We start from the raw sequence: 17,158 nt of genomic DNA, 5'->3' as shown, positions 1-17,158 counted from the left end.
AAATACAGTGAACTCAATTCCTTGTGCAAACTAATTAATACAGATGGGACAAAGCCAGGAGATAATGCAAGTGAGATTTCTCCCATCTAAAATATGCCAATTGAGAAAAGTATTAGCAAGAGGCCAGCTTATTTTCTACTGAATGTTTGAAAACCCGTTTAAAGTGTTAAAGAGCTGCCTTGCAAGGCACACCATGAGTCACCATTTGAAGTCTGATAAACCAGAAGGAAGCACTAAAAAAGCCACAATATTGCATTTTTCAGATTTTGAAGCCAGAAAAAAGGGTTTGGTGTTCAAGTATACACACACAATCCCAATAGTCCTCCAACACAGAAGGCATCAAGGACAGAGTGCCAAAGTAGTCCTATGTCAATGCTTTGTGGTGAAAATAAGAGTTCTGTACAAAAGGAGAACATACATTGTGATACTTGATCTGCCTCAAATTCCCTGGACAACCTGTACTCAACCAGATAGGGAAAGTATGACTGACTGGCCTGATTCAGGGGAGGACAGAAAACAATGCAAGATGGAACAGTGTGTGACAATAGCAGGTTTAATTGGTAACACTTTAGGATTATTACATGGGTTAGTTCTGAGTGGATATGCAGCTTTTCTCCTTTTCTACAGGAATGAAATAGGAATTTGATCAGACACATGGTCCACTTAGTCCAATATCCTGTCTCCAACTGAGGCCGGGACCAGATGCTTCAGAGAAAGGTGAAAGAGCCTGGCAGTAGGCAGATGGGATAATTTGCCCCAACTCGGGATAATTTGCCCCAACTCATTAGGTCTCATCCTGATCTCTGATAGTTACAGACTGGCTTAAACCTTGAAGGATGAGGTTAATATTTCTTCCACAAAATGTTTGACACTTATGGATATTCTTGATATGCATATACATGTTCAATCCTTTCCCTCCCTTCCACCCCTTTTTAAATTATTTGCATCAACTTCCTGAAGCCATGAGTTCCACAGTTCAATTACATGGTATGTGACCAAAAATTCTCTTACTGGTTTTGAATTTCCCACGTTACATTTTATTGAAAGTCACCTTATTCTTGGGTTACGAGACAGGGAGAACAAACTCTTGATCTACCTTCTCTGTATCATTTTACACACTTATTATGTTTCCTCTTATTTGCCTCCTTTGTAAGATGAGCAATCGCAGTCTTTTCCGTCTCTTTGTATAAAAGAGGTTTCCAGATCTTTGATCACTCATCACCCTTCTCTAAATCCTCCTACTTCTATAATATCCTTTTTTAAATAGATGCCCAGCACTGCCCATAGCATAAGCGAGGAGGCTGTATCACTGATTTATATAAAGGCATTATAATATTCTCTATTATTCACCATCCCATTCCTCGTGCATCCCAACATCTTGTTTGCATTTTGACCGCCGTGGCACGCTGAGCAGAGGTCTTCATATACAGTAATGCTCAGGAACCCTTTTTTGAGTGACAGTTACTTTAGAACCCTGTAAAGCGTCAGGGCAGGTCCACACTGAAAACGCTGCATTGGTGCAGCGCTTAAGTGAAGATGCTCTCCCATCGGCATAGTTAATCCACCTCCCAAAGAGACAGGAGAAGCTCTCTGGGAGAAACTCTCCTGTCAACATAGCGTTGTCTACACAGGGGATTACGGTCAGTATAACTGTCACACAGGGTGTGGACTTTCCACACCCCTGAGCAATGCACTTATATCAACCTAGGCCTGTAGTGTAGACCTGGCCTTGTAAAAATCTCTCTCAAATGTGTATTACTTTGCATTTCTGGAAATTGAATCTTGTCTGTCATCATGTTGCCCACTGTCCTAGCTTTTTTTTGATCTCTCTGAAGTTCCTCTCAGTCTGCTCTGGTTCTGACTAACCTACATAACTGACATTTGCAAATTTTACTACCTCACTACTCACTCCCCTTTCGAAGTCATAAATATATTAAACACAGAGGCACTCCACTGTTAACCTTTTGCCATGATGAAATTAGACATTTTTAATCAAAGAGAAGGAAAGAAGTTTTAATTAACTAGTATTCTCTTATGCACTGAGTATACGATGGATGGATCCATGTTCTCAGGATTTTGATGTGTTTCTGCTGGTAAATACAATGAAATACACAACTTTAAATATATTGCTTTTTAAAAAAAAGTTAAAGCTTTACATCATCATAGAATTTGATCAAATTTTAATCTTGGGCACAAAGTTCCAGCTCTTTACTGACTTGATTTTTAGAGGTACTGAGCACACACAAATTCCAAGTAAGTAAACAGGAGCTACAGACACAGCACCCCTGAAAATCAAGCCATGTTAGGGAACAAGGTTTGAAAATTTTGGTGCATGTACGCATAGAATTGAAATTGAGAAACATGATTATACAGCATTCTCTTTAAAGTTAACAACCTGGGTTCAATTCTCAGTATAGACAGGGCCTCAAATCACAATTCAAGTAACCTTTTCATAGGGGCACTCAAACTTTCCTCAACTGTGGGTAGCATTAGCAACTTGCCAAGAACCAGAGGGCTGCAAATTTGTATAACTGCAGCCCATGAAACTACAGAGCCCAGAACAAATCACCCTTCTGCACGGCTGCTTTTTCCCCTTCATTCTCTCGGTTGCATCAGTGGCTCTACAATGTCAAATTAAGAGGACAAGGCATCTATCATGGGGTTAAATGCTTTATAGTCCAAATCCTGTTTTTAAGGCAAACTAAACAGCAATTTTGCTCAAAATGCAGAACCGCATGCTGGGATCTGCAATGTTTGCAAATCTGCACCTCTGTAAGATGCGTAGCTGCAGATCTCATTGTAGAACTCCATATGCCATATTTGATCCACACACAGACTGCTCCTGACCAAGACTTTTGGCATTTGTTTATGGTATAACCATTCCAAAGCGAGCACAGAATGAAAGGCAACTGTTCCAATAGCATGGATAGCAATTTTCTTAAATTTGGTCTATTCCAACAACTCACTTCTGCTGTTCCATCCGGAGCCTCTCCTCCTCTATTCGCTGCCTCTCCTCTTCTTCCCGTCTCAGTCTTTCTTCCTCCTCTCGTCTACGCCTCTCTTCTTCCTTTTGTAAACGCTCTCGCTCTTCCTCTTCACGACGCCTCTGTTCCTCCTCTTCCCTCCTGTGACAGCCATTCAATGACACACTTCAGCATCACCACCATCCTAAATGTAGTTACTTTTACCATTTTGTCATCTGCGGCAAAGTCAAAGTTATGTCTACATGACTCACTGTACAGGGTACATGGCTTCAGGCTTCTTTTCATATGTATGATAAGGCTTTCGGTATTCAACACATTGCCTCTTTCTCTCTAACTTGACAGGCATAATATCTTTATGAAGATATGGAGAAGAAAGACTTGTCTGAGCTTTACTCAGCTGTCATCAGTTTTGCCAAGTGTAAAAATTAGAATCATAAGCTGATGATCACTCTAACCTATAAGTTTTGTCAGCAAACTATGGTAGAACATGAAGCTAAATGGCTGGAAACGAGCTCAGCCACAACTACTTCTCCTCCCCCATGTTTGTTAATGATTTAGAAACTACTATGCAGATTCTACTTAACACATGAGCTGCTGTACCCCCTGCCCAAGCCTGCGCTGACTCCTCTCCTCCACTCTTCCTCCCTCTCTGGAGGTCCCTGCCAAGACATCCCACCTGCCGCATCCCTCCTCACTGCCACCCCGGGGAGGGACCACACACTGCATCCCTCCTCTCCCTGGAAGCTGGGGGGAGAGAAGAGCCCTAGGCCAGCAGTCTGGGGTGGGGCTCAGGCTGGCCTAGCTGGGGCTCCTCCAGCCGTGGGGTGGTGGAAGGAGAGAGGTAGGGATGGGGCCTCAGGCAGAAGGGGTGGACCCAGGGGGGGCTAGCCTCCCCCAAGGGGGCTTTCAGCCGCTGCTTATGCCCACTGGAGACCAGTAGGATAGGAGATTTTAGGCATCTGCTCATTATTTTATATTCTAGTTGTTCAGTGTCAGATAGTGGGAAAGTTATTTTAGACAAACTCAGTTCCTCACAAAGATATTACAAATGTTAGCAGAAATAATAGCCAGGCACTTCTAAGGCACTCTAGAGAGGTTTGGTCTTCTTACCCCCTTCCTTCAAATACTCACTTATCACTGAAATGGTAAAAAGGCTTAAGGAGTGTGACTGGTGCAAGGCAATTTGGGAGACAAGCACTGACAAAGGTAAGGGCCTGCAACTGAAGCTAGCTGCAGCTTTGCATGCACATGGAGGAAGACAGCTCTCTTCCACACACAAAAAACCCACTTCACCTTTTCTTTTCTTGTTCTTCTTTCTCTATTTTATGGGAGGTGACATATGTTGAAAAGAGATGACAACACCTATTAAGAAGGTGTACAAATTCTGCCATGGCTTCCTGTTTTGACATGTTTCCAAGGGCTGCCCATTCTTTCCTGAGAGAAACAAAAAATATACCCCAGTAAGAGTATATAATGTTAGAAGAACATACAACAATCTTCTCAAGTTAGTGGTCAACTCCCAATCCAACAAACACAGAATGAACTCAGGTTGAAATTACAGTCACATTTTGAGCCATGATGCACAAGAGGCTTGGAACCAAGCGTGTTTATCTCATACTAACTAGAAAAAACAGAGTTTTTCTTCTTACAATTGACATTTCAACCAGAAGACTTCATAGCTGTTTTTCCTCTCTATCCTACAAGGCTTTTTTCTGCCCATCCCTCTTTTTAGGGCGTAACATTTATGAAGGGATTTTGTTAAAGTATTGCAAGCAAGTCTCCAACGCACACCATTAAACCTAACTATAACTTCACATTATACTTTGAAAAATCCAAAATTCAGAAAAACTGGAAAGGAGGCATTTGATGTATTATCCCCCTTTTGCTTCTGTTCTATATTATGACTGATTAATTCTTCATGAATCTAATGAGATTTTGGGTCATTAACTAATCAAAATAGTGACATGTTATAACAGAAGTGGTTTAGATAAATTGTATAGATCTTGCCAGTTGAAGATAAAGGATGCCGAGTATTCCTGGGTTTCAAGTCTAAACAGTTCTATTCTTATATTTGCCTAGTAACGGATATGTCAGGTACACACATCTGAAGAGCTCCCCCTTCCACCAACTTATTTGCATTTCCAGACAGTACAATATATTTGTTTTGCTACTGTTGAACCAAGATTATGTTAACCGCATTTCTCTCACTGTCTGTTTGAAATATAGGCCAATGAAAGAGAAACTACCTCCTATCATTTCCCAGTACATCAAAGAATCCAACTTCAGGACAAGTGTCCGGATTGTAGGGTCCCAACAGAACCTGCTTGTGTAGTGCCACAAGTTTAAGTTTTTCTTCATATGTTGGATGAAAGGCTTTGCCATCTTTCTCTGCCAAAGCAAAGAGAAGAATATGGTATTATGATTTATTCATTAAAAGAGAAACTTATACTAATATGAAAAAGCCTCACAGAATGGATAGGGTAACCTATGCCTTAAGTGTTCTCAATTTTTTGCCCCAGAGGAAATTATCTGCTCCTTGAATTGTTAAATACAAGTCATAAATCCTATTATTTGGTCAAAATTAAGCAAATTTGTCCAGAATAGAAACATTCAGCTGTAGCTATTGCAACATAATTATAAAAAGTGTTTTAAATAACGTATCCTAGATTGCATCTTTAGCAAAAATACGGTAATTACCGTATAAACATTTAAATTATATAGACCAAAATTGTATCATATGGATCTATAGTTTTCAAATATTTAAGAGGCTTCTTAATGTGATTTTTTCACAAGTATGCTTCCCAAGTCCCCTGTAATGGCATGGGAAGGCATTTCTGTATAAAGAGCTAAGATTTAAATTTTACATTCCATAGAGTTTTAACACTGTTCTGTGTGTCTTGCTTTATGCCAAGAGCTACAGAAAGGAAGACTGTAGAAAATAAAAAAAAAAATCACAATTTAAGGGGAATATCTTGCTTAAGGCAATTAAATTACTCCAGCTGCCTTGGCAAAATGTGATACTACTCCACAATTAAGAGACTAGAGGTGACTCAATTAGCAAGGCTTAGACTGAATGGATTTCAGTGCTAGAGGAGAAACAGCATTAAAACTTATATTTACAGTAAATTAAAATTAATTTAAAAAAGTCTTCAGATTCTATCAATTCTGCATATCACATCTTGATACGGTCTTAGTCCAATTACACTGAATGCTTATTAGTAGAGCCATGCAAATCTGCATATACCCACTTTATATTCACGAACTATGTTTGTGGATGGATACAGATACAAATTTTGTATCCTTGCATGGTTCTACTTATTAGCAAGAAAAATGCTGCATGGAAATATATTTATTTAAACAAAAAGTGTCAACTAGGACTATCCCAGCATGTTTCACTAGCTGTCAAAACAAAGCAAAGGAACATCCATTATTTGAATTATACTGCTTGCAGAAAAGACTTGTTTCCTGTTACACAAGATAGAATTAATAACCTTTTTCTCTGTTTAGAAAGATTAGTATAAAGGAGCCACTACTGTAGATAACCACAATACAGAATTCAAGTGAAAGGCCTACTGCACTCAAAACCTGTGCTTGCTGGTACTGCTTGTACAGTCATGAATTGCAGCCAAAGTACCTACAGGTTGGAGCTGTAAAACTGCCAAGAATGGGCCCGGCTCGGAGCCTGGCTGCCCAAGGCTCCTGGCTCTAAATTCCCCACCAGGAGCATAGCAGCTGACCAGACTCCAGGTGGCTTCCCCTGTCTGCCGGCTGGGGGGAAGCTGGGCTCCTGGCAGGGAGCTGCGTGAGCTCAGACCCCTGGCTCTCAGCCTCCCAAACTGGCCCTCTTTAGTCAGTGGAAGCGCTCCTGGTGAGGACACACACCATCAACAGAAGGAGGATAGTGTGGACATCAGCCACCACAGTAATTACTGCAGTGGCTGTAAGTCAGGGGGGCAAACTTTTTGACCTGAGGGCCACATCTGGGTGGGGAATTGTATGCAGGGCCATGAATGTAGGGCTGAGGCAGGGGGTTGGGGTGTGGGAAGGGGTGCAGTGTGCAGGAAGGGGCTCAGGGCAGGGTACTGGGGAGCAGGAGGGATGTGGCAGGAGGCTCAGGGCAGGGGGTTGGAGTGCAGGAGGGGTGTGGCAGGAGGTTAGGGGGCTCAGGGCAGGGATTTGGTGTGAGGGGTGCAGACTCCGGCCCGGTGCTGCTTACCTCAAGCGGCTCCAGAGTAGCAGCAGCACGCAGCAGGGCTAAGGCAGGTTCTCTGCCTGCCCTGGCCCTGTGCCTCTCTTGGAAGTGGCCAGCATGTCCAGCAGTGGCTCCTGGGGGTGGGGTGGGGCGGGGCAAGCGGTTCCGCCGCACACTGCCATCGCCTGCAGGTACCAGCCCCGAAGCCCCCATTGGTCACTGTTCCCCGTTCCTGGCCAATGGGAGCTGCAGAGGGCAATGCCTGCAGGCAAGGGCAGCGCACAGAGCCCTCTGGCTCCCCCTCCCCCAGCGACATGGTGCCGGCCACTTCTGGGAGTGGCAGGGAGCCTGTCTTAGCCCTGCTGCACCATGGGGCTGGCAATCCTGCAGGCCACACTGAAAACCCTGACTGGCCAGATCTGACCCGCGGACCATAGTTTGCCCTCCCCTGCTGTAAATCAACTTAACCTAGGTTGATTTAAGATTATAGTGTAGACATGGCCTGTGTTTCAAATCAGTTCAGACAGTTACTCTGAAATTGTTTTTTCTTACATAAACATAAATGAGAGCCATTGCTAATATACCACTGTGATAGACAACATTGTAAGAACCTAGGAAAAACAGAAGTTAAATGTTATGTCCAGCTATCCAGTTTTAATTGTAATTATCCACCAGATAATTTCCGAAAATAGCTTTTGGTCCATGGATCATTTGGGAGAACTTTATTGCAACTATTTGAATATTAAATTAGATAAAATAAATTTGGCTCTTAAAAACAGGTTTCCAGTGTGAATACTCACATTGAAAATGCTATTTATATACAAAAATGATCAGAAAATCCAAGCTCATCTAAATGGAGATGACTGTCCTTGGTCATGGTAGGGACAAGGACACTAAGATAACATTATGTCTAGCTTTACATGCTAAGTACACTTTCAGACCACTAAACACCACGGACAAATCTAACAATGGGGAACTGTGTACCTGTAATTCTTCATTGTTGGATGCTGTAGCATAGACACTGTGTGGATGTTTTTACCACATGTTGTCTAACCCTGTCCTTAGAATCAGTATCTGAGCCCAGCTCAGAGCAGGGTTAGTAAAGCCTATTTCTACCAGCAGTTGAGAATTACAGATCTACATTTTCCCAATGTAAATAAGCTCTCTGATGACCAAGCTTCAAATATGAAGTGAAGCTGAAATCTGTATTGACAAAGAAAGTTCCCCAAGAGAGAAAGAAATAAAAAGCTAAATAAAAAAAAAAAGGATCAGACAACTTTCCACTGAGAAATTAAGAGATTTGGGGGGCTAGGGGGTGGAATTCAGTGGCTTGTTCATACTATAAATGGGAGTACTTAGCAAATGGTATTCTTCTGAGTCAGTCAAGAGAATCTGAGCTTCTAGGTTACATGCTAGCTATTTCTTGTTTTAATCATGTTTATGTTGCAAGCTCTAACCACCCATCATACTTAGGCCTTGTTTACACTGCAGAGTTATGTTGGCAAAAGGCAGCTTTTGGTGGCAAAATAGTGGCGGTGTACAAAACTGCAATCCCACTTTTGGTGGCAAAATAAAACCAGTTTGACGGGTAACAAACACTTCTTGCACAAAAGTATTATCGACAAAGTGCCAGTGTAGATGCTGCAGTTCGTTATGTTGACATAACTAGCCCCCCACCCCCGTATCCCACAATGCCCGCTGTGACTGCTCTGCTCACTGTTTTGAGCTCAGCTACCCTGAAGACATGCACCCCTCCCCTTTCAAAGCTCCAGAAAACGTTGGCATTCCTCAGCCTGGAGAGCTCACAGAGCTGCTGAGGAGGCTGTGGGAGAACTCAGAAGGAATCACAGAACCCTTAATGTGGAATCGGCAGGCAGGCAGAGCAGGCTGCTGCTGTGGGGAGGAGAGAGACTGCTGTCCTGTGCAGAGCTGGGAGTTTGATGTGGAAGGGTGTTCCCCTCCCCCAGGATTGGTTGTTCAGGCTGCTGTCTGAACATAAAGAGACAGCATGCCACTCTCCCCCAACACACACAAACTGTCTCTCACATATATACTCCCCCCTCAAAAAACACTCTCTCACACACACTTCCCCAGCACACACACACACACTCACACTCTCCCTCTCACACACTCCCTCCTCCCACATACACTTCAGTTGAAAAGCAGCTGGTAATCTAGTAGGATGCCCATGGAACAATGGGATTGAGAAACCTGCAACATGTGATGCTGTACCTGCCCCCTGAGGCATTGCAAACCCTTCCCAAAGCACCCTGCAGCCAGATGCACAGTAGGATAGCTACCCACAGTGCACTGCTCTCTGTGTCGACGCAAGAGCTGCTACTGTGGATGCGTTCTGCTGACACAAGGAGCATAGTATGGATGTGCTCTGCCGACACAAGGAGCACTTTTATTAAAGTGGCATCACTTTTGTCGACAAAACTCTACAGTCGAGACAAGGCCTTAGAACCTTAACAGTTAAACTGTATCAGAAGATGAAACAGAGTAGCTGAAACGGTCTGCACCAGAGCACATGGAAAAAGCTACAGTCCTCGGAGTCTTGCCAAATAGGCTCTTCAGTGCCAGGCTCGTTAAGCGTCCACGAGTCATAAGCCTTTGACAGCCCTGACTATAATTACTGGACAGCTCTACATGGTAAAATGATACTTTTGTTTCAATTTAATATATATTTAGTACTTGTGAATGGTTCAAGAACAACACTGGACAATGGGTTCCCCTATTTATCCAGAGGGGGTACGTACCAAAGTCAGCAAAACTACAAGCTTCCCCATTCATTTCCATTGATATACCTCAACTATGACCTAGGAGAACCACTCCATGGATGGCAGGATACGGTGATCTTTTTCTACCCGTCCACTATGACCCAAAAACTACTCAGACCACTCAAGCTCCAGACCTTAGCAACTTTCAGTCACTAAGGACGTGGACTGGACTTAACTGATGATTAAGAAGTAAAAGCTATGTGTAACTGGCCATTACCAATCCCCTAGCCATCCAATCCTCCATACAGCTTTTCTTTATTCTGTTAGCATCTTGATTAAGTGAGAACACTCTAGAGATCCACTGAACACTCAATGAGTTGTCCATTGAGACAACTCTTCAAACAGGTTAGTCTCTATGCTAAAGTTAAAGCCAGGCCTATTAACAATGCACTTGAGACGTTTAATATTAGTCTGCAAGTATGACATGAACAAGAGAAAGATTAAACCATTCAAATGAGCTAGCAGTTGAAAGGTGCAACGCACACAGATACAACTGTCTCCCTTATAATCACAGAAAATTTAATTTACCGTTTCATTATTGTCAAGTAGTATATCTAAAATGGAATATATGCTGGAAATTGAGACTCAAGACAGAATGCAATTAAATATGCTAAAAAGAAAGGAGTATTAGTGTATTGTTTATATAAACTAAATAGCATTGCTTTTCATTTTATAACCATATTTTATAGCCATATTTAAAGTCATTTTATAACTTTAAATACTGAAAATTCTTCACTGAGAAACAGTGCACAATATACTCATAACGCTCCCTCTCAGGCTTCTATTCAATTACTGCATCCATTCTAAGGGAAGGAGTCCCATGGGACACAGTTAATTGAGTTTTTAGAACCGCCTCAAAAATATGTTTTTCGTTTGGTGTTTTTTGGAAGTGACGAACCAAAATATTACAAGAATGACTTAAAACCTAATTACTGTCTAATCTATGTACAGTTATTAGCACTCACCCTTACAGAGTATGTTCAGGAGGCAAGAAAAGTAGAAATAAAAATCCCAGTTAGGGAAAGTTACTCAAGCAAGTCCTTATGCTCAGAGGGCATATCAAAAAGGCCTAGCACCATTCTGATCACATCTGTAGATCTCTAGAGCAGATAACACTTTTCAAATGCCAGAGAACAAGAATGTACCCACAAAACTCATTGGCGAGACAATTCAGCCATTTCTAGTAACCAGTTGCTATATGCCAAGCAACAGAAGAGACCAGGTCATATTTCCTGTCCTGAAGCCTCTGTGTAAGTCTGAGGACAGAGACAGAACTTCCGTCAGCATGATTTGAGGGGGAAACAGAAAGCTGTGGTCAGACGAAATTAAGAAACAGATTTGGCCACGCCTACATCATGGTTGCTACAGCGGCAGAACAACAGCGCTGCAGCTGTGCTGCTGCAAAACCCATTGTGTAGGTGCTTCCTACAGTGACAGGAGGGGTTTCTCATACCCAAGCAACGTAGCTAGTTGATCCAATTTTTAAGTGCAGACTAGGCCTTAAGATACCACTGTAGCTTCCCAGTAGTAAAATGAGTACTGTTTCTTTATGCATTGATGGTGCTGCACAGCTGATCATTTCCGGACAGATAACAAGTCTCTTCCTCAGACTGGTGTATACTGAAGGTTGGGGAGAAAATATGGACATTTCAGGCACAGAGATTTCCATCCATAAGGCCAAGTCTACATTAGAAAAGGTTTGCTGGTACAGTTACACAGGAAAACCCTCTTAGCATAGGTACAGCTTACCCTGGCAAAAAAGAGCTTTTGCCTTTTCCTGATGTAGCTTGTATCAGTCGTTCCCAAACTTTTTTTCCACCAAGGTCCCCTTTGGCACCTATATATCCTGCATCCCTTTCATTTCCTAAAGCAACAACTTGAAACGTACGTATATTAGGTAAGCTTATTATGACACTTATGCACATGCGCAAACACAGTTGAGTTCAGTGGTCTCAGGATTCCCTGGGCTCAGTTCCTATCTCCACCACAGAGTCCTGAAACCCTACATCACTTGATCTGTATTTCTGTTTCCCCTAAATGGGCTATTATTTTCCTATCTTGTAGAAGTGTTGAGCCTTGACATCTATGGCAGAAAAAGTACTTCTAAGCCCTCAAAGAAGGGTGTAATATCCTGAATGCGCAAGGGCGGTACTACTGGAATACCCACAAGCATGACCACTCATGCCTATTGCATGAGAGGTCATGCAATGTGCAGGATGCCATTTTGAGAATAAAATGGCATCCTCCATATAGCAAAAGTGCCAGAATGCCATTCTGGTATGTTCTGGGCCTGGCGCAAAGTACAGACCCCTATATAACAATGGATCACCAGAGATCCGGGGATCCCACTCTGAGAACCAACGGCTTACAGGAGTTTAGTGAGTGAAATAAGTTACACCGACAGAAGCATTTTCATGCTAGTATAACTGTGTCCATGCTAAGGCTTTTGCCAGTACAGAGGTGTCTCAAAACCTTCACACTCCTAACTGACATTGCCATACCAACAAAGGTTTTGAGCAGAGATCTGGCCTAAGAATATGGAATATTTTCCTTATTCCTAACGAAGGTGATGGAAGCCCCAACACTGGAATCATTTTAAAGTAGATTGCACAAAACAGTACAATATACGGTAGTAATGCAGGGAACAATTTTGCCAGTAACAGGGGAGACGGAAAAAGGGATTATATCTAGACCATCTTTAGATGTCTCTCTTTGGTAGAGAGTAAACAAAATCGTCTTTAATATTTTAAGCCTTACCACTCTTAATTTAATTATATACCATCACATCACAAATAAAGGTAGAGTTCTTTGATCTATATAAACACACAACAATGAAAAAACTTGGCAATCACAATAAGTTGTTACCCAATTGGTACATCTGCACTGCAGCATGGAGCTATAGTTCCCAGCTCAGATAGACTAAGGCCTAGTCTACATTACAGACCTATAGTGGTGTAACTACATTGCCAAGGGATCTGAAAAATCCACACCCGAGTGACTTAGTTATACCAACCTAAGCCACCATCAACATGGCTACCGCCTTTCAGGGAGTTGGATTAACTATGCCAACAGGAGAGCACTCTCCCACCGTCTTAGAGCATCTTCATTGAAGTGCTACAGCAGAGCAGCTGCATCAGTTGCAGCTTATTAATTGGCTTAACACACTAGCTCTGATCAAGCGAGTGCTCTAAAAACAGCAGTCTGATCATGGTAACATGAGCGGCCACCAGAGTACAATCTTGTCTGAGACCTTAGGTATGTACTGAGGTGGCTCGCCAAACTGCCACCACCCATTCTGCTGGGACCACATTGCTATTTTTAGCACACTACCATGATCAGTACTAGCACAAGTACGTCAGCCTGAGCTGGGAATTACACCTTCCAGTTGTAGTGCAGTTGTACCCTAGAGTTTTTTGATCAAAATGAAATTTTATGGAAAGAAGAATCAAAGACTGCAGAGTTAGCTAGTCATGTACCAGAAATGTACATACAGGAGCAACACTTGGATAAGTAATTTCCTATTCTCTAGGGTTGCTTATTCTTTGGCCTCCTGTGGCAACCTCCCTGGTATTCCAACTTATGCCCTCTCCATACCAACATCTGTATCAGTGCCATCAAGAATAGCAATTCATGACACAAGGTTGCCCTTACTTGCTTTGTGTTGGGTGTGTGGACAGTGAGCATCATGGGCTGCAATGTTTAATCATCAAGTCTTCAGAGAGGGACAGAAGATTTTTTCCCCCTAACAGTTCAACATTCATGAAAACTGCTACACTAACAGCCGAAGTCTTCTCTCCATCAACACAGTATAGCTTTTGTAGAGGTAGAGGGATCACAAGCAACACAGGCTTCCTAACATTAGCCTTCCAGCATGCCTCAATTCTGACCTGGAGCAACAGCTTGTGCATTCACTCATTAGCCTCTCTTTTGAGGCTACCAATAAATGGTGCCAATGCAAAAATGTGTTTTACGATGTGGATACCTAAGCCACTGGGAATGGGACCGAGACCAATTCATTTCAGACATTCCATAGTCACCATCCTACTTCATATCTGAATCACTGACCTGAACGTGAGTCTCTCTAGCCAATTACTAATACTAATAACTGAAGCACAAGTGGAAAAGTTGACTGAAATAGTTTTAAATTGATGCATTCCACTTGGTGATTTAGATGTATGCTTGTTCACAATGTATGATTTTACAGTATGTCTTTTAAATAGCTGGGGGAAATGTAGAGTAATAAAACCATAGTCAAGAATGAAAGGCAAAGATAAGGTACCTTCCATACATAAGTTTCAAAGTACTTTAAAAAGTGCTCAAGAAGCCACACAAGAACCCTATTAAGTATTATACCCATTTTAACAGGTGGAAACAAGGCAGAGATTACATGACTTGTCCCAGATGACACAGAGTGACATACTCAGGAATAGAACCCAGGAGTCCCGATTCCCAATTCATGAAAACTTACCATTAGATAAAAACTGTTTGCCTCTCATATTTTAAAGAATTAAGAAAATGCCTCTAACTTGTTATTTTATTAAGAAAAAGAAAAACACTGCAGAACTACATCTCCTTCCCCAGGTCAGACTGAGGGTATGTCTACACTTAAAATACTACAGCAATACAGCTGCAGCAGTGCTTCAGTGCAGCAGACACTACCTACATTGACGGAAGGGGTTCACCCATCCCTGTAGGTACCTAGGACTATCTACCAGTGGGGTTAGGTCAGCATAGCTACATATTGGAGTTTGGATTTTTCACACCCCGAGAGACCTAGTATGCTGATGCAAGTTCCTAGTGTAGACCAGCCCTAAGGCAATGCAGTGCCCGGAACACAGGCTCCTAGAAGAGATGCATGGGCATCAGCGATAAAGCTCCAGGATGAAGACTGTATTCAACAACTTAATTCCTTTGGCACAATGGACCTTGTACAATAAGGTTAAAGCTTATCTATCCAGAAGACAGAGCTTTCTTGGGAGCTAGCTTGAGACCGTGAACTCACACAGGACCTAAGGACCTCCACAAACTTCACCACCATCCGCTCTATGTACAAGAAGTACTTCTTTGACCTTAAAAAGAAAAGGAGTACTTGTGGCACCTTAGAGACTAACAAACATATTTAAGCATAAGCTTTCAAATAAATGTGTTAGTCTCTAAGGTGCCACAAGTACTCCTTTTCTTTTTGCAGATACAGACTAACACAGTTGCTACTCTGAAACCTGTCTTTGACCTTGCCTTCTGTAACATACAGTACGATTTTATTAAAAACTACAAAACGCTCCACTGCACACACCTCCTCTAGAGAGAGGATGAAAGAACAAACATGGGACAGATGTTTGTCACATTGCTTAATGCACTACTGGAAGGCACTCAGATACTATGGTGATAAGCATGATATAAAGAACTTGTTCAGAACGAAATTCCTCCCCAGGATCAGCACAAGATAGAACCTCTCCCCCTGGGGGCAATAAAGATGGCAACAGGGATCTCATCTCCCTCCTCCAGAAAGGCAGAGGTGGCATCGAGGGTCCCCCAGTACTTACCCAAGAAGATAAAGTATGGCTGTGCTAACACAGTTATTTCCTGAGACTGATGTTCACAGGGCTCCCAGATTAGTGAGCCTTTGAGTTAACGCCCCTTTGAGATGCATGGGGCAGTTCAAAGCCCTCAAAGCAACTGTCTGGCTGCTGCAAACTCAAGCAGCCATCACTGAAATCGTGATGCTCAGTCCACATTTTCAAGGCTCTCTTTGTATCATGCAGGCCAGAAACAAATTTCAGTACAATCACATGACCCCAGGAGCTGGAGCCCTAAATATGAGCCAGTAGCGCCTGTTGTCTTAATCCAGGTTTCAGAGTAACAGCCGTGTTAGTCTGTATTTGCAAAAAGGAAAGGAGGACTTGTGGCACCTTAGAGACTCACCAATTTATTTGAGCATGAGCTTTCGTGAGCTTTCATGGCATGCATCCGATGAAGTGAGCTGTAGCTCACGAAAGCTCATGCTCAAATAAATTGGTGAGTCTCTAAGGTGCCACAAGTCCTCCTTTTCTTTTTGTCTTAATCCAGTACTGCTTCTTCCCCTAATATACAGAGAAATTTGCCGCTACAATTTCATTTTAAACATGAAACAAAAAAACCAGTAAAAGAGACTCTGCATTTTAGAACTGTTTGAAATTATCAAGTAAACCCCGATTGCTACAATCCTTGTTACTATAAATTTACCACTACAGCCTGACCTCTGTCCTTCTCTCGTGTTATAATATTTACAGCGGTAACCTGGGGACCCGGGGGGAGGCGGCAGGGCTTGGGGGCAGCCCGCGCCCCGGGGCGGGCCCGGCCGGGAGGCGCTGTCGGGGGCGGGGGGTCAGTCACCTTTGAAGAAGCGCAGCGCCAGGCCGTACAGCTCCTCCAGGCCGAACCCCCAGCGCTGCTCCGGGCTCAGCGCCGCCGCCGCCTCTTCCGCGTCCCCGCCGGCCGCCTCCGGGAGCCCGGGGCCCGGCCGGCTCCACCCCGCCGCGCTCGCGGCCTGGGGATCCGGCTGCCCCGGCCGCTCCTCGGAGTCGGGGCTCAGGGTCAGCCCGTCTATGGAGACCTCGAGCCGCTCCGAGCTCAGCGCCGCCACCGCCGCCGCCGCCGCCATCCTCCCTCAGCCTCCGGCTCGGCTCGACTCGGCTGGGGCGGGGCGGCCACGTCCCGACTTCCGCTCCCCTCCGACCCGGAACTTCCGGCACCAGCCCCACGGAGCGGGAGGGGCCGGGGAGCTCCGTGGGGGTGGTGCCCGCTGGAGGTGTCGAGAAGCCGGGGGGGCGGGGCAGTTCCCTCTCCGCTTTCAACAGCTGCCTGCGGGCTCTTGTCCCGCGCTTTCTGACCGTTCCGCCTTTGCACGGTGACTCCGCGCGCTCTCCCCCTCTCCCACTGAACTGAGGGCGGGACCGAGTATTTTATTTGCGAGTACAGATGACAAGCGTGTACGCTGTGCTTTGCGTCTCTTGTGGATGGTTGTTAATAGGTTAGTTCGGCTGTAAAACTGCGTGTAATAAAACAATACAGTTTTCAGGTTTTTTGATCTGCCACATTTTGTGCTTCAGTCACAGGGTTTGTGTATTGGGTTTCCTAACTGTTGTATGAGGCAGCAGCTGCATGGCTTAATCTTTCGAAAAATTAAGCTGAGGGTCTGGTTTAAGAAACTTCGAATTCCTTTT

General features: G+C 43.7%; 1 protein-coding gene across 1 annotated transcript in view; it reads right to left on the bottom strand.

Moving 5' to 3' along the window:
* ACBD3 (acyl-CoA binding domain containing 3) overlaps positions 1-16,652 on the bottom strand; it is a 31,296-nt gene extending 14,644 nt beyond the window's left edge. Inside the window, exons 1-4 of the mRNA XM_073338702.1 lie at positions 16,329-16,652; positions 5,231-5,372; positions 4,278-4,418; positions 2,967-3,125 (exon numbers count right to left, since the gene is read on the bottom strand). Coding sequence (XP_073194803.1) covers positions 2,967-3,125; positions 4,278-4,418; positions 5,231-5,372; positions 16,329-16,596 — 710 coding nt within the window. The 5' untranslated portion in view covers positions 16,597-16,652. The remainder of the gene's footprint in view (positions 1-2,966; positions 3,126-4,277; positions 4,419-5,230; positions 5,373-16,328) is intronic.
* Between the last annotated feature and the right edge of the window lie 506 nt (positions 16,653-17,158).

The sequence above is a fragment of the Lepidochelys kempii genome, chromosome 3 (assembly GCF_965140265.1).
Source record: "Lepidochelys kempii isolate rLepKem1 chromosome 3, rLepKem1.hap2, whole genome shotgun sequence".
NCBI lineage: Eukaryota > Metazoa > Chordata > Testudines > Cheloniidae > Lepidochelys > Lepidochelys kempii.
This window is presented reverse-complemented; position numbering and strand designations above follow the sequence as displayed.